Here is a 21,036-nt window from a genome sequence, read left to right on the forward strand (position 1 = left end):
TGAGTTATGATAAAATAATGATAAGGTCATTAACTCAAGCAGCAGCGTTACTGCATTGTCCTGTTAAAGGTGCATGCTAACGGAGACATTAGCTGTTTTAGCATAACAAAAATCAACATTCATAAAACAAGAAGTCAAATTTTCCTGCTTCATCTGAGTGACTCTTTTTTGTTTGCTTGGATCAAACAAACTTGTTATTTTGTGTTTCTAATGAGCCAAGTTCACAGTTTCTGTTCTTTGTGCTAATAACTGTCGCTAGCTTACTTTGCTATCGCCCATTTTTGAAGCCTTTGAGCAATTTTTTCATCACCCTAGCTACGAAACACACTAAATTAAAAAGAAAAAAACCTTACTTACTTTCTTAGTTACTGCGACAACCCAAACTACGTCTTCTTATCCCGCATTCTTGTTGTCTGCTCTTCTGTGCTGTTTTCTAGACTTTTTATAGCAGCTTATATCAAGAACTCGCTCGCTAATCAGCAGCCGCTCGGCTGCACTGGCAAGACTTTAAAATTTGCGCTGACGGTAAAAAGCATAATGAACATCCACAAACTAAATAAACACAATATAGGCACAAGTAATGTCAACAAACATGCGCACATTGATTGCAGATTGAACTTTGAATTGTGACATTTGAATAAAGCATTTGTATAAACCACATAGGTGCCGGCACTCTCAGTGGCATGTCAAAGTTTTATCAAGATTTTTCCGTTCGTCTAGGAGGAAATAGGAATCATACATACATATGCTACTATCATTATATATGATGATGTAAGGGGTGGTTCTGATAGCTACCCCCTAAAAGATGCTCTTCTTTATTGTGTATTTTACTCTTAAATAAGACCATGATTTGCAAAATGAGCATCATGTTCTAATGAAGAAGATATAAAAGTAGTGAATGAGGGCAAAAACTCCTCTCTGCTGTATTAAATCAAGTGAGAAGAGGGGTCATTTTCCCATAGCCGTCTATATAATCTCACTCCTTTCTGACCCCCTGCTGATTGTCAAGAAGACTCCATGACCTGAATGGCTTTCACTTTTTACACCCGGAGACTACCTTTATCTTTTGTATAGTCTATGATCTATGCAGGCACAATGGAGAGTTATTATTAAAGACTTCATTTCCGTCTTGTTGTTTTTTTTTGCCTTTGTGAGTTTATCATTTCCTCTTTCCCGTTTGTATTTCCTGGCCCTCCCTAATGCGCAGCTCCCAAAGGACATATCGCCACATAAATAATGTCTTTAACAAACAGCAGTTCATTTTGCTGCCCTCTTTACAGTAATACATTGTCTGAAGTTGGCTTTAAGGGGCCACCTTTGACCCATGTTTCATTATGTTTGTTCCTGCAGAAACCTCAACCCCAGCAGGCACCACCACACCCACGCTGCCAGCTGACGTCGAAACCACCACGGTCCCTGTCACGACTACAGGTGAGACAGGTGTTTAACATGAAAGAGCCAAAGAAATGCTGGATTAATAGCGTCATTAGAAAGCTGTAATAAGAAAGATGAAAGGCCTGAGAAAGCGCTGCATGACATTATGTAGATCAGCTGCAAATGCTCCTGTATCTGAAATGACTTTGATTTCTCACGCCTATCTGCCCTTTGGCTCTCGCTCTTACGCTGCCTTTTTCTCCCTGGCTGCTCTCCACCTCTACAGCGGCCACCTCTCCCCCATCAGACGCCGTGTGTGAGTTCGACCACGGCCTGTGTGGGTGGACGCACGACCCCAACGCCCCGCTGCTCTGGTCCCTGCACAGCAACGGTGAGTCTCCTTAACAGAAATGTGAATATTTGGTCTGACTCCCTCAGTGTTTTTCCTCTGCACAGCATGCATTTAATAGATCTGAAGTTATGTCCGGATGGATTTACAGAACAGTGCAGTTAGCAGCTCAGGTTCACTACGGGAACCCCATTTTCTTTTCTTTTTTCCTTTTTTTTTACTGTGGGGTATCAGCTTTTATGTATGCAGCTGCAAGCAGACTCCTATTTGGGTGCAGAAATTGCACAAGCATGCCGTTTATTCCATCAACTTCCTCGGGTCTAGACAAGACTGCATTTTCTATAATTAAATGGAGTCATTCTCCTTCTGAATCTTCATTGAGTCCCCCCTTTTTCAATTTGATTAAAATAATTCCTTAAATTGAAACCAGTCTAATTTGTCAGCGACGCCGTGCGCCAGCCGCTCTTTCCGAGTGAATGAGAATGAAAATGAACTGAGGGAATCAGAGGGACAACAGCCTCCACGGAAAGCGCACACAGCCTCGCATGTGACATGCAGCGGCTCACCTCTGCGTGTCAGAATGAAGTGTCGGCAGGAAGGGGTTAAGACCGAGCGGCTCCAATTAAGTTCAGAGCAGGAGATTCCAAAGACGAGCGGTTATCCCCAGTCGTCCTTTACTGCCCCGCAATTACCTCAGGCACGTCCCACATGATGCTGTGTAGACTTCCATTTACTTAGGCATTCCTTGAAGAAATAATTATTCATTTTCCTCTTACGCATACCCACAGATCAAAAGTCCAGCATTTGGCAGGTTGTTAAAAGGTACAGAAGAGGTTTCCTGCTGGGTTTCTTTTTTTTGCACTATTTATAATTTTTCAGGGTAAGGGATCGTTATCCCAAGATTGTTTTAAAATTCATTGGTCGCGAGCAAGTCTCCATGAAAGATTTAGCATTTCTGCAGCTGGAGAAAATTAAACAAGAGGTCCAGTCTCCCTCCCCCTACACACACACACACACCCAACCTGCTTCAGTGATGTCACCTCGGTCATGTTCAGGAGGACAGCAGATCTCGTGGTAAAAGGAGGAAATGTTCTTGAAGCGTGACCTCTTCAGGTCATAAAAAATCTATGACGGGGGGGGGCTTCAAAGCGGCTTCTTTCATTAGACAGGCCGTGGTGGCTTTCATGCCTGAAGTATCATTTCCAGCCATTTTGACACGCCGCGCGAGCCTTTGATTTTCCCACGGGGGTCAAAGGTCACGATATCCCAGCCAGCCTGCAGGATCTTTATTTCGCCCCTATCAAATCACTGTTGTAATCCTCTACAGAATTCCCTCACCTCTCCCAGAAACCACAAACTCATCACCTCTTGACCTCACACCTGACACCAGTCATAGTAACAGTAATAACACACAATCCTAGAAATAGCTACCATCTACTCTAATACTAAATCAGACTTCCTAGTTTATCAGTGTGATAAACTGGGCTTTGTAGACTGAATCATTGTTTTCCTCATGCCAGCAGCAGACCTCTGTGAAATAGATTAATAATGCTCTCTTTTTGCTGTGTCCAGCGTGGCAGCCTCGATTATGAAGCTTCTGCTGAACAAGAGGCACAACAATGGAGGGGGGGGGCAACAGACTCCACTTCAATGCGAGGCGATGAGAATGGAGGAAGCTTTGGTGCGCACATTGAAATAAGTCATAAAACGCCTCATGGAGACCTGATTTCACATCCTCTCCAGTTGTATACATATATATATATATATTTCCTACAGTGACACATACACATTCATTCAAAGCTGCAGAGGGCCAAGGGACACACTGTCACACGCTGTCTTAGGTGTCACACACAGGCGACTGCGACACATGGCGGGCAGAGGGGAGCTGTCAACTAGGAAGAAGATTTATCCCCCCCAGATACTTCCAGTGTGATCTGCTGGACACACGGAGCAAAAAAAGGCTCACTCACTTAGTCACTCAGCGAACCTGAGTGCGGTGGCAGTGGATGCTACTGCACGCCGATTGAAACTTCTTACTCTTGTGGTAGTTTTTCTCTCGCCTATAAAACAGAAAGGCGCTTAATTGCTGGAACACATATACACACAGGCACCAACACACACAGACACACACACAGTTGTTCTTGATAAAGCAGGTGATTTAATCTGCAGATTGTTGATATTGGACTCTTTCCCACCGGGCCCACTTAAGAAATTCCTCAGCAGACACCTCACCGAGCCGCTCTCTCACACGTACGCGGGCATGCACAATGCAATCTGTGCTTCTCGTTCACACAGGCAGTCACTCATACATGCGGTCTCTCACAATGGAATTTGTGTCGCTTTCCAATTTGCAAACTAAACATCCTCTGGTGTAAACAAGTGGAGGGGGATGCATTTCTGTTGGACTTTTCCGTTGGTTAAGTCATTTACCTGAAAGGGAATGAAGAAAAAAACGCCTCAAGGGTCTTGGCTGGAGTTCTGCTAGCACTCGGTGTATGAACGACACTCTCAGTGGACCTATTCTTCTCTGTGTTTATATTTGTCACATCCCTATTGTTTGGTATGACTATTGTGCTGTGGTGATCCCATTCCTGTTAGCAACTGGTGATTAGTGTCTCGGGTTTTGTTTTTTTTTGAACAGTCATGTTGGAAATGTCTAACCGTGTGAAAAGCCATTATGTACATGTGTGCATGTCTATATATGTGTCTAAGTCATGATTAACGACGATAATTCTCTCACTGTACGCACACACGATTCCCATGTGTATGCGCTCCGTGTTTGCCGCACAGACTAACTGCAGCAGCATCCATTTACAGTGAATATCAAAAGTCTACACAACCATTCATTTTCTCATTTTTTTTTATTGCCTCGAGGCCTGAATGAAAATCCATTAAATCAGACTTCTGTTTATTTATTTTTTTCATTTTCATTTGACTGCAGTAACCAGCGAACCCAAGGTTAAAACAAAACCCTGCTCACTTTCGGTAATGTGGAGAGAATGCAGAAAGGGCTCAGTCTCACATTTTTGCTGTGAAATTGCTGTGAGCAGGAATGTGCATGTGGCAACTTTTATATCGCATTTTGGTCCGAGTTAGAAAAATTCATGCTCTATCTTTTCTCATATCTCTTTCCCTTCCAGACCTCAACAGCTATCTGTACATAGACGCAAGCCTAAAGACTGAGCAGCAGCGAGCTCGGCTCTTGAGCCCCGTGTTGACCGCCGACACTGGGCCCCTGTGTCTAGTCTTCTCTTACCAGATATCGGGGGAGGCCCAGGGCCACCTTAGGGTCCTGGTACAGGACGCCCACTTTGAAGAGACGGTCCTGTGGACACTAACAGACGATCAGGGCCCCGTCTGGAAGGAGGGTCGGACCATACTACCTCGATCTCCTAAAAGCGTCCAGGTAGTGGTTAAACTCTGTGTGCTCATAAAATAAATACTTAAAAAGAAGGCAAATGGGAGATGAAAGAATCAAGCTTCTTACCAGTATTATTGAGTTATATATGAATCAGGCTTTGTAATCTTGAGTTAGACATTTTTATTACATGCTACCCAGAAAGGGAAAACATTTCTGTTGTAGTTTTATTAGAGTAGGCTGTTAATATTTTCAATCTTAAACACCCCCAAAGCTACATTATATGCGCTCACCACCACCTACATGTCAAAATCTGTTAAAATTGAACTTATTTTAAACTTTCAGGCAGGCTCTTAGCCATTTCATTCAGCCATGTTAAGACTTCAGCTTCAGCTGTTTACCCAAGATTTTTAGCTTAAGTGTTCAAACATTTATCCACAACTTTTATCTGCTACTCTAGTTACAGTTCCCCATCATGCTTAATCATCATGTTTAGCTAACAGTAACTTTGCTAGCTATTTCAGCTCTATTGCAGGTGTTTTAGCTAACAAGTTTTAGCTAAAGTTTTCACAAACCGTTTCAACAGATTAGCCATAACTTAGACAACAATTTCTACTGTACTTAATATTTTTAGCTAGCATACAATTTAAAAAAATTTTTTCGACCGTTAGCGATCGCAACCATTTCTTTTGGTGGTAGGTTTTTTTGTACTGCTTAGCTGCTAATTGTTGTTTTACTGTTAAGAGTTTTTCCTAAATCTGCTAAAGTTTACTTACTTGGGTACTGACTTAGCTTACCAGGTTTAGCATGTGACCCATGTGCTCTAAAGCTATTCCAGAGTTTTAAGTCTGTCTTGAGGACGGTTCAGTTCCCAGTATACCCGGCCTGTTGGCCACATCATGCATTGCTATTATTTTTTATCACACAGCTGCTTCCATTCATGCTCGCCATGGTAGCCGCTGCAGTATTGTTCTCAGCTACAGGTGTACACGCCAGTAGCACAACACTCCATGTATAAAAGGGCCATGACTGTGTGTCTTCCCCTTGCTTCTTGTAGTTCAGCTGCCCATGTGACGCTTCTTCTAAAGCTAAAGTACGCACTTGTACTTGTAGCAGAGCATATGACAGTATCAGTTTTAAGCTCTGTGTCACTTTAGGCCACATTTGAAATAAAGTACGTTGCAGTGTCCCTCTGGCTGTGGGACTGTTTGGAAGTTGGCTGTGCATTTGTCAGAGACATCACAAGCAGTTAATGTTCTCATAAAAAAGTAAGTGGGAGATGGTTGCAGAGCAGGGAAGGATGATTGCAAGTGTTGAGTGCAACTTTGAAATCGCAGGCACCGTATTAAGTTTTTATCCTATTTCTCCTCCTCCTGCTGCTGTCCCCATTTTCAATGTGCCTCCACCCCCCATCCTGTCATCCGTCTTCCTCTTCCTCTCACTTCTTTTTCCTTCAACTTTTCCCTCCTCCTCTTCCTCTTCATCCTTCCTTTTTTTCGGCTGTGGTAGGTTGTGATGGAGGGTTACTTTGTGCACGGCACCAGAGGGCACATCTGGATAGACAACATCCACATCAGCTCGAGCACCCCACTGACGGAGTGTACACGTAAGTCGCACACATGCTTTGTTTCTTTATTTTTGCTTCTTCTTGCCAAAAATCTTTACAGATAAACACACACACACTCATGACACATTATCTCACCCTCCCATCAGTCTACTGCTCCCTACTACAGCCTCGACTTTCAGTCGTAAGGTCCTTGAGCAGTGACACACATGAAGTGAGAAACACCAGCACCACCACACACCAATCCTTCACTCGCCCTCCCATCCCAGTTTCAGAGACAGCCTCTCCTCCAAAGAGCCCACCGAACACAGAGATGAAAGCAGGAAGAAGAGGGAGGGACAGCGTTTACTCCTCCACGAAAAAAGAAAGAAAGAAAAGAAACGAAGAATAGGAAAACTAGGCCATAAACGCCCCGTGGGCCCCGGCGATGCTAATCTATGTTTCATTAGATTTCTCTTCTCTTTCTCCCTCTATCTCTCCTGCGCTCCCTCCTCTGTCGTATTTGTAAACAGAGATTTTCCCGAGCCATCAAAGGGAATTACTAGACAGGCTGTTTCCCAAGCAAGTTTCTGGGTGCCTCGCACGAGCCGAGCTCCAGTGTAGCCTCCCTAATCTAGCCTGAGCAGGGGCTTCGGAGAGGGTGTTAAAGAGATCAGAGACCAAGCCGGCGGTTCGGAGCCAAAAACCTGCCGTCATCACTTCTGACTGACGTCCAGTGTGCTTTGGAGCCGGACCACAGTGGGAACACGGCAGCGGGGGTGGGGTGGCCGAGTGTAACAGAGGGAAAGTGTGTGTGTCTATGTGTATGGCCAGTGTTTTTCTGTGTGTTTGTGTTGAGTCATTTTTATATGTCTGTGTGTGTCATGCGAGTCCTGAGAGAGTCTAAGCAGCACAGCAGCTTGGAAGGCAAAGATGATAGCCCAGCCCCCCTCCTGCTTCCCTGCTGCTGTGTTTCCTCCTTCCTCCCTTCCCTCTCCTCCTTTGCCACTCCCAGAGCATGCTGGGATGTTGCTTATCACCAAACACAGTTGAGTTTTTCACAGTACGTCGGCGTTCCCGCCAAAAGGCGCCAGTTCCCAAGTCGGACCCCCCGCTCCTTTACTCCCATTCTCTCTTTCTCAACCCCCACCCCCAGTCACACACACACACACACACCATGTACCACACACTAAGACACACACACACATCATTTCTCTGTGTTTGCATTCCAGGCAATCAAAGTGAAGGTTCTGCTCTGTGCATTCACAGCCCGCTCCAGTTTTACTGGACGCTGCAGATAAACAACTTGAAATGTGTGAACTTTGCAAATGCAGACACACACATACGGCCATAGCCTATACACTATACACTCCCGTCTCAAATTCCTGGCAACCACAATATACTCTGTTTGAAACAGCGTTCTAGCAGAGAATCACTGTAAATGCCATAATTCATGTGCGTTATCTGAGGAATTAACTTAAAATTTCCTCAGGAGGAGTTTGATAGTCTTGTGACATTTGCGTGACATTTGGCTGACTTTTTCTCTTATATTTAAAGTTATCTAACAGCTGTCTCGCTCTCTCCCCCCTCTCTCTCTGCTCCTGTCTCCCGCCCGCCTCTCTATCCTCACAGAACCCTTCGCAGCTTTTCCTCCCGAAAATCCAGGTGAGTCTGACTTTGGTGTGAAGTCACTTCTCCTGTGGTCTTGCTTCCTGCCCGTCGGTATGCACTAGCCTGGGTTTCTTTTTTTGCTTGGTCTGAACCACTAAAAGAAAAACCAATTAGTCTAAATCACTCTTTTACACTGACAGCACAGAAGCCGAGTCCGCCACAGCTTTGTGATTCCAGACTTTTTAAAGCTGATTCGCCACGTCACCGGCAGCATGTAGACGTCTCAAAATGAGTACTAATGGCAAATATTCACCAAACACCAAATTAATTTTGATCAAATTTTAGTGAAGTTACAGGATAGATCGCTTCAGTAGCTCATTGTTTTACCTTGTCAGTTTTAGCAGAAACAAAGGATTGGTCTCAAAAGGAAAGACTGTACGTGCGAAGGAAGCCGAATCCGGCACGCCATAAGGAGTCATATTTGAAAAGGGCTACATATTCTCTGTTCTAGGCTTCCTGACACAGCCTGAAGGGTTTTAAATAACTGTCTGCCTCATGAAAAATATTTAGAGCATCCTAGGAGACCCTATGAGATTGATGTTAGTGTTTTGGCATCTCATAATGTCTTCCAATAAGATAAGAGCTAGGAGGCTTCAGTGCGAATGTGATGTGTGTGCATTTCTTCGGCTTTTCTACTCCTCTGACTTCACACACGCGCACACATATAGCACACGGTGTCTAACCCTTGACAAACACACACATTAATATCATCACACACACACCAGTGTCCCCAGTGGAAAGCAATCAGATAGAGTGACTGAGCAGCATCGAGCATGGGTGTCTCTGTCTCCTCTCCCTAAGTCAGCTCTGCCTAATGAGTGTGTGCAGTGTGAAGTAGCAGGAGCACGCACCATTTCCCCCTGTAATTATGTGACACGGTCCAAAAATCAGGATGTATTCAGCCCCGCTTCATTTTCCCCTTAGTTCAGTGTGACATCCTACATACAGCTTCTCCACATCAGCTTTGGAAAGAGCATGTGGGCTTCTTCTTCTTCTTTTTTTTAAGTTTTTCCACTCTGTCTACAAGGGTTTGTTTTAGTAGACTTGGATAGAGGAGTAGAGGCCTCTTGGAAGCCGGTTAGCTGGTTCTTACCAAAAATTTGAGAATTGGGTGGGGGAGGGGGAACTCAATCCAGGAGCAGCAGAAGAGTAGAGGATCTGTGGAGATGGTCTCCGAGGAGACAGCTCTTTGGCTTGAGAAGGAGAGGACTGGCCAGGATGCTGATGCATGACAAACAAAAAACACACAAAAAAGGAAAATGAAAAACCAAGAACAGAGAACAGGATAAATTATGTACTCAAAACAAAATCTGACAACTCGAGCCAGCTAAATAACAAATCCCGGTCCAATATGAGCTCAGAGAGTGAGAGAGAGAGAGTGCGAGCTCTGGAACGCTGGATACCCGTGTGATGTTCCCGCTGATCCTTGCATGGTTCTGAGATGATATCAAGGAGCTGTTTGTGACTTCCTGTGCCAGTGTGAAACAGGAAGAGGAAGCTCCTTAAGTCAATGTGTGTGCGTGCTTTTATGACTAATTATTTTGGCTTTCGTTTCACACCAAGAAATCTCACTGGAGCTTTGTTTAAAAAAAATAAATAAAGAAATAAAAGAAATAAATCGCTTGCATTGCAGTTGATTGGATCCAACTATTGGAGCGATTTCAAACCAAATCTCTTGACGATCTTGGTGTGAAAACTTGTCCTCCAATTGCAACCCAAGCTACGTGACAGAGATGGATGCATTTCTTTCTTTCTTTTCTGGCCTTGGAGATTTCTTTCTTTCTTTCTTTTTGCAACTGGCATGCTTGTGCATGCTCACACGAGGTGCACGAACAGGGATAGAATCAGACGAATTCAGTGTTAAAAAGTGAAAAACAAGTGCCACTCCTCTCTTTTCCCGCTGGCCAATTATTCTGTATCTCTCCACCAGGGGGAGGCGTTCCTGTGCCTCCCTTGCCCATCCACTGGTATTACATTATGGCTGCCGGGGGTGCCCTCCTTCTCCTGGCAGCGGCCATCTTGGTCAGAGCACTCTGTTGCTGTCGACAACACCTGGCCACCAAGAAGAGCCAACTGTCTGTGGCCTATCACAGCTCTTCGCAGTGCTTCCAGTACTCTAACTGGTCCTCCAGTATGGCCACCCCCGGGGTGGAGCCGGTCCTGACGGTGAGGTTGGACAGCCGGGACCGACACCGTACCCTCTGCTAAAAGCGAAGCGCTTATAAGCTGCACTGTATTCGTCAGAAGACGACGCCGACCGGCGATGGCAGTGAGAGTCGTGGCGCAGCAAGATCGACGAACCCTCACTTGCTTTAGTTTACAGCCCCCAGCGGTGATGATGACGACAAAGACATTGTCCTAAATTGCTGAGTGATATATTATTTTTTTTTTGGCAAAGGAAACACTGTGGCCTCTCTCTCTCACACATGCACGCTCTCTAATGGATGTAGCTTCGGTTGCTGTTTTTCCTTCCCTGTTCCATTAAGGAGTTTTGCTGTTGACATTTCACACTATGCTGCTCCTGATGAGAGAACTGAAGACTGAGTAAGTTATTTGTCTGAACAGCTTGATTCGGACCATTGAGTACCGTCTGGCTCCTCATAACCCCAACGGTCCTTCTGGAATGACCCCAACGTGGACACACACACAGGCATGCGAGGGGGAAGAGGACGGGGAGGGGATTTTGAGCTGGTTCCGCTGCAAGGAGCCAGCCAGAGCTGCCAAACCACGAGGCTAAAACAAGACCCCAGAGACACGAGGAACCCCGCAGTGCTGAGAGAGGGAGAGACGGGGGGAGGGAGGGGGGGAGAAAACTGTGCTAGCTGTGGAAATGATCTGGCAAGGCCCAGAAAATGAAGCTCTCGGTATCTCTGTAATAACACAACCACAGGATAGTTGCAATATGAGTTGTGCCAATAGCGAGGGTGTTTGTAAAAGAACAGAAATGGGATGTGTGGAAGGGGGGGGGGGGGGGGGTCCATTGTCCTTTTCAACAAAGCATGTGCACATTTACAAAAAAAAAACTCACAAAAATACAAAACAAAGGAATGCAAATCCATCATACTTAAAAAGTCCTGCATCGCAAACGGAGTTAACCAGCTCCGTTTGATTGAACGTCTCATCTTTCTCTCGATAAAGGCATCAGTCAGTGATGGATGCGGCCGTCTTCAGTGTTTCAGTGTTTCATCTTGAATCTCTTGTGTAATAAAGCACGTTGTTCCACTCCCATTCATGCTTCATACCACCCACTCCAGTTGTTCTCCGTGTCTTTGAGCCGCCCAGATGAAAGCCGTGCCTGAGCCGAGCCTTGTCGTGTTTTCCAGTGTGAATATGTTCTTGTTGTTTTTAGGGTTGTAAATAGACACATCTGTCTGCCATCGCCGCTTCGATCCTTGATTTACGCTCCTACAAATCCCACAATGCCGCCGGACCAGCTGGAAGCCATAAGCGAAGTGTTTTTGCCTTATGTGTTCATCCTTGAGAGGAATCCGAGATATTACAAAAACCAGAGCAGAGAGTTTCAGCCATTCAGGGTTGGGTTTTTTTTTTTCCCTTTTTAGTGCCATTATTGGCCGGTGACATAAAATAAGACACAGCTAATGCACTTCTCGCTAATATTTAACACATATGGGCTCTAAAAGCCCATTTTTATCGTGTAATTGTCACAGAGATAGACACACTGGCGGCAATTTCTCTCTCATCAGTTGGTACAGAGGTGATGAGATCTGACACGAGCTCAATTTAACACCCTGGATTGAATGAAATTGAGGTCTTCACTCTGTAGCTTAACGGGGCGTGCTTTCCCTGGTTTGTCACTGCTGCAAAAATCCATCACCTACAAGCCCGCAGCTCAGCAGAAATGCACCTCAATTTGTTGTCACAATTTAGAAGCTGCACTTTTTTCTGGCACACTTTGCCCATGTGCTTTTAAATCAACTTGGGGGGAGGAGGGACCGGACACCCTACTCGAGCCATCTCAACACCATTATGCTTCCAAGCCTCTAATAGTCGTAATTAGTTAATGGACAGATAGCATTTATTAGGTCTGCGGTAAGCACTTTTCCCTCCCATCAACCGCACCTCGATCGCCCAATCCCCTGCCAACTACCAGTTGCCCTGGAAACAGTATTAATAATGCCGGTGGCCATCAGAGACCAGCAGATCTAGACGTGTGCCTTGCCAAGCAGCTACTCCCACTCCTGACTGCTCGCCAAGAGCAAGCGAGCCCAAACACACACTCACATGTGCGGACACAAATGTGCACAAAGTTAAAAGAAAACCCATCTAAAGTAGAAGTACTCTCAGGCTATTGGGCTCGAATAAAGTGCTGGGAGGGAGGGCTTGCCACAATTCAGACACTCACATCCACGTCAATTTTCAGTTCACACCACCTGGCAGACCTGTTACTTTCACACAAAGCACTGTCACGAGCAACTGCTGACATTTTGTCTCCATTATTTTTCTCTTCTTTGATGATCTAATGCACCGGTCGAACAGTAATGATGATTTCAGCAGCGATAATGACGGGAATTGTTAATGATTTGATGACATGTTTGCATTGTTATTCACACTGAATGAGCAGTCTTACACCATCGATATACCATGTGATGACTGTGTGTTTGACAGGAATGTATCTTAATGATCTTTATTATTAATAAAGTCATATTTTTCTATTTATAAGTGTGTGTATGAGTATAAATGTGTAATATCAAAATTAGCAGCAAATATAAAGCAGTTAACGGTATGCAAAGGGTTGCTGTTATTTCTGGTGATTGTGTAAAAAGACACTGAACTCGAGTTAGGCACTTGGCGAGCATTTAAAAGAAACCTTGCAGAGGCAAATGCCGAGGCATGTTTTCGTTTATTTGTTGTAATTACAGCTAGAATTATGCGTAAATCGGATTGGTGTTTAAAGTCGGTGTGTCCTGTGCTTCTGTCTGATAGTTAAGGGACCCGGTGGCGATGGACGAATTTACGGTGGCCCGCTAGGTGGAGGTAAGACATGGAGCTCACACCAGTACCTTTTTGTCATTTCTATAAAGTACTTTTATAAATTATAAAGAACATTTCTGTAAGTTATCTCCCTTGTGGCAGATGGCTATACCTGGTTCTGATGGAGGTTTCTTCCTGTTAAAAGGGAGTTTTTCCTTCCCACTGTTGCCAAGTGCTTGCTCATAGGGGGTCGTCCAATTCTAGAGGTTTTCTCTGAATTTTTGTAGGGTCCATACCTTACAATATAACGTGCCTTGAGGCAACTGTTGTTGTGATATTAAATGGCACTACATAAATGAAAATTGAATTGAATTACCTCTGTTCGGACTTTAGTTTCTGTTTGTAAACGAGTCTTCTACCCACAACAATTCATGACTTTAGTGATGTTTGATACAATCTTTTCTCTTTAGTAAGTCAAAAACATCGCAAAAGATCAGGTAGGGTCAGGAAGTCAAGTTTACCTGCACTCCTGACAGATCACTTGATCTCATTAATAGCAGTTTACCTGTAATTGTAAAATCTCGTATTTAAGATGATTTTTCCAAGCCACTTTGCAACCCACCTCCCCATGTCATGTATATCATCATTAACTGTAGCAATAACAGGTTTATACAACCACTCCTTGCCTGTCATCATACTAACCTCCCGTTTTTGTCACAGGTTTACAGTTCCCAGAGAGGAACACGGCATCACCGTCATCCGAGCCTCCAGTCACGCGTGTCTCAGAAAAGGACAACTCGTGGCTGTACACCCTTGACCCCATACTGGTCACAATCATCGTCATGAGCTCTCTGGGCGTCCTGCTCGGAGCGGTGTGCGCCGGCCTCCTGCTGTACTGCACCTGCTCCTACAGCGGCCTGTCGTCCCGCTCCTCCACCACCCTGGAGAACTACAACTTCGAACTCTACGACGGCCTCAAGCACAAGGTCAAACTCAACCAACAGCGCTGCTGCACCGAGGCATGAGAAAGAAAAGGCGATTCGAAAAGGAAAAGGAAGATGGAAAGAAAGAGAGGGATGACAGTCACGCTGTGAAAACCTCCCGCTATCTTCTTCATTTTGCTTCAGTTCACTTTATTCCTCAGCAGCGCAGATCCCAGGACGCACAGGCAACGAGAAAGCCACTTTCGAGCTCAAACGAGAACTCGTTTTCCTGTTTCGGAAAGCATTGCACAGTCCAGTATTGGTAGTTTTATGGCAAAATGAACCACTGAGTAAAAAACTGATGGACTGTTCCGTTCTGGGCCTAAAAAGTAAATATCTACACATATCAAGTACAGATTCTTGGTCCACCAACAGAGAAATGTTTATAGATGCATCATAGATTTGTATGAGGTCTAGTTTTGAAAGTGGATACTGTAAACTACACAAACAGCGAGGCAGACACATCGTGTTGGAAAGGTGGTAGGTTAGGAACGTGCTTAGAAAGCGTCTTTTTTTCTTTTGTTTTTTGGATCACGTGTGAACACAGTGGCCTAGAAGTTAGCTCCTTGGTGTGGACCGTTGGCTCCTTTGTTCTCTACGTATCAGCCTCAGTTATCCTCTTAGTTCCTGACAGTCTGTGGTCTATTTAGTCACCGACGCCCCTCGAGTTTGTCTCACTGCTCAATCACTTTCTGTTTTAATGTTTTAGTTCTGGCCTGTTACCCAGTCTGGCAGATATGTTTTGTTTTTTGTTTTTTTAATGAAGCAAAGGAAGTGTGTGTGTGTGTGTGTGTGTGTGTGTGTGTGTGTGTGTGTGTGTGTGTGTGTGTGTGTGTGTGTGTGTGTGTGGGGAGGGGGGCTTTTTAACACATTATTTTACTGGCAGAGATGTTCTTGTTAGATTTAGTTGTCGGAGACTGTTGTTGCCGGTTCCTGTCAAAGAGAAGGTCACGTTTACATTGCGGTTAATGGTAAAAGGTCAAGGAGCTTTGGTTGGTGCAACCTATGGATTGCTGGTAAGAGTGTGAAGCACTGTAGAAAGAGAAGGAAAGAGAGGCTATAAGAGACTATGACTGACAGCGCACTAAAAAAAAAATCCCCTGCCTCTCCCTCGTAGGGGCGATGTTCTCTCTTTCACGAGTACAAGACAAAAAAAAAGCAAATGGGATCAAAAACAAATGCAGTCAGACACAGCTCTTCTCAATCGACTGACTGACTGTGTGCCCGGACACACAACAACGCCTTAAAAGCAAACTGTTGGTGGAAATGTTGAAAAAAGGAACGTTGAGGAGACATCGAGACCAGAGAGGAGGATCTCTCTCGCTCTCTTTTACACGTGGACCTCAAAAGCCATGATTTAAAGGACCTATCCCCTCTTTTTTCCCGCCACCCACCTCCCCCACCGACACACACCAACACCGGAATCCCCGTCCCACCTCAACTTACTGGCTAGTCGTGGCCTATTTTGTGATTAATTTTTTTGTGCGTGTGTTAATTTTTACTGTTGCAGCATTTTTTTTTAAACAGTTTAAAAAGGTCTTGTCGCACATGCTTGGATTGGACTTGTAAGCCATGAGAAGAAGGGAGAGAAGGCCTTTAAAATTCCCCGTCCACGGACACAAACATCCACGCACTTCCCTTGTATATACGGATGTATATACAGAACACAAATACGCGTCTTTCTTCTCTGAAAAACTCGAGAAACTTTGGACATGCGCGCACACCGAGAGTATGGCAGAATCTAGAAATTAAAGGGAACGATGGCTTCTCACACTTTCGCACTCAGCATCACATCCCATCCACCCTTACTCGCTGTCTCTTTCTCTCTCTCCTCTGAGGCCCACATCTCTGGACCCCCACTGACTCTTTTCAAAGTGCCTTGGAGCCTCGGGGATCCAGCTTGCCTTTGGAGCCAGTATCGGATACAGTAAGTTGAGACTGCCAGCGACAGTCACAGCGCCCCCTTCAGCCCGGGAGGACCAAATGAAACAAACACAGAAAGACAGGACCCCCCCCCCCGACAAACACACACACACACCAACACATACACCCCTAACCCTTCGCACTGCTAGGACTGCTGTTGTTGTTGTTTTAAAGGGGTCTTTGTACAGAAATGCTCTTTTTATGATTGTTATTATAATTATTGTTATGATTATTTAATAAAGGATTTATACCATAACGAATAAACTGATGATTTCTTTAACTCTGACGCGTTTTTACATTTTTTTGTCGAATTTTTGGCATGAGCACCGGAATGCTCGTGGCCACAACTTGATGCTTCCTGTCCAATTACTTCCTGCAAACTCCCTCTCAGACTTGGAGCCAAAACTTTCACTTTTAATTGCAAAAGGAGTACACGCAAGGAGCAACACACACAAACTCGTGTTCTTGCTCTCTGTTTCTGCCACACACAAACACACACACATAATACTGTGTTGTCAGCCTGCTACACTTGGCCTCTAATCTCCCCATGATGTCCCATTAGTCTGGACCTCTGGTGGCCCTCATTTAGGAGCTCCAACATCAAAGCTTTGAAGTGCCCGGTGTCTCAGCCACACACGCGCGCGCGCACACACACAGACTCATACAGTACACATGCAATTACTTTGTTTCTCTTTTATACAGCTTGCTGAGGCTCCCACACACGGTTCCATTTATCTACATAAGCTTTCTTCACCTAAATGCAAGCCCCGTTAGCAAACGCAGTTTCCGATCCAGAAGGAGATATGTTTGACTTATCTAGGCCTCGTGGGTGCGTGTGGTAAGGGAGCCAAAGTGGTCCAAATTTTATACAGGGGGCGGGGCAAACTTGGATAAATGAAAATGCTGCTCCTGAAATGTGTTTTTCCCTCGTCCAAGCTCATTGCAGTCGCACCTTATTAATTACAGCCGTGCTTAATACAAGCTGGAGTTTTAAAAGAAATGCAGCCTGCAGCATGGGTAGGACATTATGAGCTGTGCTAAGCATAACGAAAGGTGTTGTTGCTGCATGGTGGCAATGGCAGCGGCTGTTAGGATGCTCCGGTCCGTGACATAGCGGGCCAATTACCATCTCTGAAAGAAAAAAAACTACGAAAAAACAACCTCACAGACAATCCCCAGTCCGCTGGAGGAGTGCGATGCCATCTGCTCGCAGGTTTGATTGATCCCGGCAGAACAGTCACGACCACATCACACGAATGAATGCCGACAGGAAATTACCAAAGGAGCCAGATTGTCATTGTTCCATGCTGCCTCTTGTTTTCACTACCAAATTATTCTTAATTTTTCCCCCCCTCTGAGTGTGTGTGTGTGTTACCCAAATGTTGTTCTTTTTTCTTTCTAAGTTTTTATCAGCCTGTAACGGCACGCTGCAGGAGCCCTTTCCTTTAGCCGCCAGATCAGAGAGTTTTGTTGCCTCTGAAGCCCGAGCGGTCTTCAAAGGGAAAACGCTCTGGCGCCCTATAAGTGGATAGGCCAGATTGAGAGAAGGGAGCCTATTTGAGGGTCGCGCTACAGGAAGTGACTCGAACACACAGCTAATTAATCTGGGGGATTATGCAAGAAGGGTGGAAAAGAGAAGTCAGAGTATTAGTCATCACAGTCGGGGAGGAAACTTTCTTTGGTCTTCTAACTTAATTATTGTTCTCTTTACGTTGCCTGATAAAAGATTCTCATGATGGCCCAACTTTACGAGGCCTGTTTAAATCAGCTTTTTGGGGTTTTAAATGCGGTTATCCTATTAAACAGCTTTCGATTTACTCATCCAGGATATTAAGAGAACAGAATGTACCTCACCAAAAGTAATTCACACATCAAAAAAACACACAACTCCTTCAGTGAGTGTCTGAAGAAGAACACCTGGAGACTAGACAGCATATCTCCTTCAACTGCATCCAAAGAGCTGTCACAAACTGCAGCAGCAATGCACAGACACAAACGCACAAACGTACACGAGTCAAAATTGACAACCTGCTTACATGTTTAGCTGCACTCGAACCACCACCACATGCTTAAATCCCAGTGGTCTTTCTGGGAGGGGGGCCCAGATAAATCTTCTTGAGCCTGCCAAGCAATTCAAAGCACCTATATGGGTCATTGCGGGGAGGGTGGATGAAGGCTAGGCCGAGTGGGGGTGGGGGAGTGGGGGGGGTTCGGTGGCAGTGTGCCTGCCAGTGATGCCAGACCCAGTGACAACAAATGCCAAAGTCTTGTACAAACAGCAGGCAAACCATCATTTTCCTTCCTCTGTGACATTATCATCTGCCCGCCTCCAGAGGATGCTGCTTCCGAAAACAAATACATGGAGGAAATGATTGGGGTGGAAAAGGCTCCTTTCAGAGGTCCAAACTAGGCCAGCAGTCCTATCGTTGTGAGGCAGAAAGGAGGAAATTAACTTGATAAAAAAAAGATATCGAGTGTCATTTGAGGCAATTTTGAGGCCTCTTGACAAGGGAACGCATCACTGATGGTCTGGTTTTAGGTTTTGTTTTCGCTTGTATGTTCCTCCCACTAGACTAAAGCTAATGCCTCGAGCCGCCTTTGCTCAGCAGCAACATTTTGGTTCAGATTTGATTTCCCAGAAGTATCACAGCTCTGCTATAGCCCCCATCATCAGATCTGAGCCACTCGCACTGTATCGCACTATTAAGACACTCAGGCATTTCCACATAACTGAACTTTTGTTGTGGACTCGCAACATGACCAGCGGTCCTGTGTGGCAGGCCACCTGTTCTCTCCACTTGAGGCTGGTGTGTTTACACTCACAGTTGCCCTATATAGCCAGGGAAACTTGTTATCGGGCATGGTGGGAGGCCTCTCGCAGTCAGCCCTAACCATCTGTCTGGAGTGTTGTTGGTTGAGCTTGATTGAAGGTGTTGCACTTCAAGTGCTTGACATCAGATGCCAGTGGGATTATTCCTTGAGGAGAAATGTTATTTGCTGTTTTAACCACTGTTTTCTTTGATCAAATGCTTAAAACAAGCAGAAAGTTCCAGGGCTGAAAAATAAGACTCGCAAATGGCCACATGAGGGTGACTCCAAAGGCAAGTTGATGCCCTATGGACTCTAATGTTACCATAACCAGCTTCACAGATGAAATACACGTTTACTGACTGTTACATGAAATACTTTGATCTCTATTCCTGATGTTCCTCTTCATAACAGCTGTAGAGAGGGTATTAACCCTTACAGTTTTACATTATTAGCTCTTTGAGTGAGGTAGGCTACTTTGGTCACTTAGACCAAAAACCGTAACCTAGGTTTCACCTATGAACTGTAAATAAAAGATGGACCCCACACATTGATTGTGTGGATTTTGTATTAAGACGCCTCAAAGTTGGTGTTAGCTAGCTACTTGATAACTTGCATCCTTCTTCTAATAACCAGATGGTCACAGCAGATAGCTGCCCCTCCCTGCCCCTCCCTGCCCCTGGTTCTGCTGGAGGTTTCTTCCTGTTAAAAGGGAGTTTTTCCTTCCCACTGTCACCAAGTGGGTGCTCACAGGAGATCGTGTGATTGTGGCCTTTGAGGTGACTGTTCCTGTGATTTGGTGCTATATAAATAAATTTTAATTAAATTGGACTGAATTTAAATGTGGTCACTTCTGTGTCCAAAATAACAAGTTGGCGCCAGCTGTAAAAGTGGAGGCTACAAAATGAAGAGTTCAGAAATACCTCCATCTCTTATATACAGTGTATGGAAGATGCTTGGCCCAATTTATTAAATGAAATCAGTGGAACTTTGAGTCTGTAGACCTATTGTCTGGCTCAAATAGATTTAAATGAGTAAGTTCACTTTGCCCAAGGAGATCTTTGATATGATTGATATTATGTTGAATTAGATAAAAGTTCTATTTTTGTATTGGGGTCAGCCTTACTATCAATTCAGACCCCAGAGGTCTGGCAAATTTTCTATCAATTATAGCAACCAATAACTTATTTTAGTTGGTTGGTCCAACCAAAATGACTTTTGAATAGAAGAGTGATCACCATTGATACTCGAAAACTGCAGGATGATGATGATGGTTTAAGTTTTAACTTAGCTCTTAAAACAGTTCAAGTAAGTTCTGTGAAACCTTAATCGCTGTGAACTCTTGAACCCGAGAGGGGGAAAAAACAGCTAAAATGTATCTGTCAGTCACAAAAAGGAAAGCAGTTAGTTGAGCAATCATCCCTGACAGGCTGTCAGGATTTGAGTGGGGTTTTTTTCTTCCTTTGGATAATCTTAAAAGCATCTGTAATAATCTGTTCGATGCTGGCACTGTAGACTGTTTCTTCACTCTGTATCTGTCAAATGATTTCAACAAAGCTGAGCAGTTAAGACTGTAATTATTTGAACAAGCGTGTCAATAATAGAATTGAAAAAAACAAAGTTGTATTTCATGAGAAGTGGTAATCAATTAACAGTGACAAAGGCATGACGCTTTAAAGAATGCAGCTGGAGCGGATTTCAGGGGGAAAAGGCAAATAAACAGCTGTGCTCATCACGATTCGCGCTCACTGTCATTAAAAGGGAAAAAAAGAAGAAAGAAAATAAAGAAATAAAGAAAACGTCAGAGTGTCTGAGCCTGTTGAGTGTGTTTGGTGCGGGGTGCTGGTATCCCAGTTTAGGCTTTCTAGAGTAATTGAAATAGCCTTCTCATAACTTTCCTTTCAAATCAGGGCTTTTTCATTACATTTTCCATTGAGCCAATAATCAAGTTCAATTGCACTTTGAGACCAATCTGTTCCAAAATAATTGACGATTTTACCCGTCGAAAAAAAACAACCGCCCAAGTCTCCCCGGCTCTGCACTTAAATCTCCTCATCTGAATCAAATTAGTAAGTAACGTGTGTTTACCAAGCAG

General features: G+C 44.5%; 1 protein-coding gene across 4 annotated transcripts in view; it reads left to right on the forward strand.

The window, feature by feature from the left end:
* Positions 1-16,413, forward strand: part of nrp2a (neuropilin 2a) — a 70,019-nt gene extending 53,606 nt beyond the window's left edge. For 2 of the 4 annotated variants that reach the window (XM_040038244.1, XM_040038242.1), the window contains 7 exons: positions 1,351-1,431; positions 1,661-1,765; positions 4,864-5,129; positions 6,591-6,687; positions 8,257-8,289; positions 13,240-13,290; positions 13,948-16,413. In XM_040038244.1, coding sequence (XP_039894178.1) covers positions 1,351-1,431; positions 1,661-1,765; positions 4,864-5,129; positions 6,591-6,687; positions 8,257-8,289; positions 13,240-13,290; positions 13,948-14,252 — 938 coding nt within the window. In that variant the 3' untranslated portion in view covers positions 14,253-16,413. Of the gene's footprint in view, positions 1-1,350; positions 1,432-1,660; positions 1,766-4,863; positions 5,130-6,590; positions 6,688-8,256; positions 8,290-10,225; positions 12,973-13,239; positions 13,291-13,947 lie in introns of those variants that run through there. The other 2 variants (XM_040038245.1, XM_040038246.1) reach the window with 2 other exon arrangements.
* Positions 16,414-21,036: the final 4,623 nt, after the last annotated feature.

Source organism: Simochromis diagramma, unplaced genomic scaffold (genome assembly GCF_900408965.1).
Source record: "Simochromis diagramma unplaced genomic scaffold, fSimDia1.1 OVJJ01000413.1, whole genome shotgun sequence".
Taxonomy (NCBI): Eukaryota; Metazoa; Chordata; class Actinopteri; order Cichliformes; family Cichlidae; genus Simochromis; species Simochromis diagramma.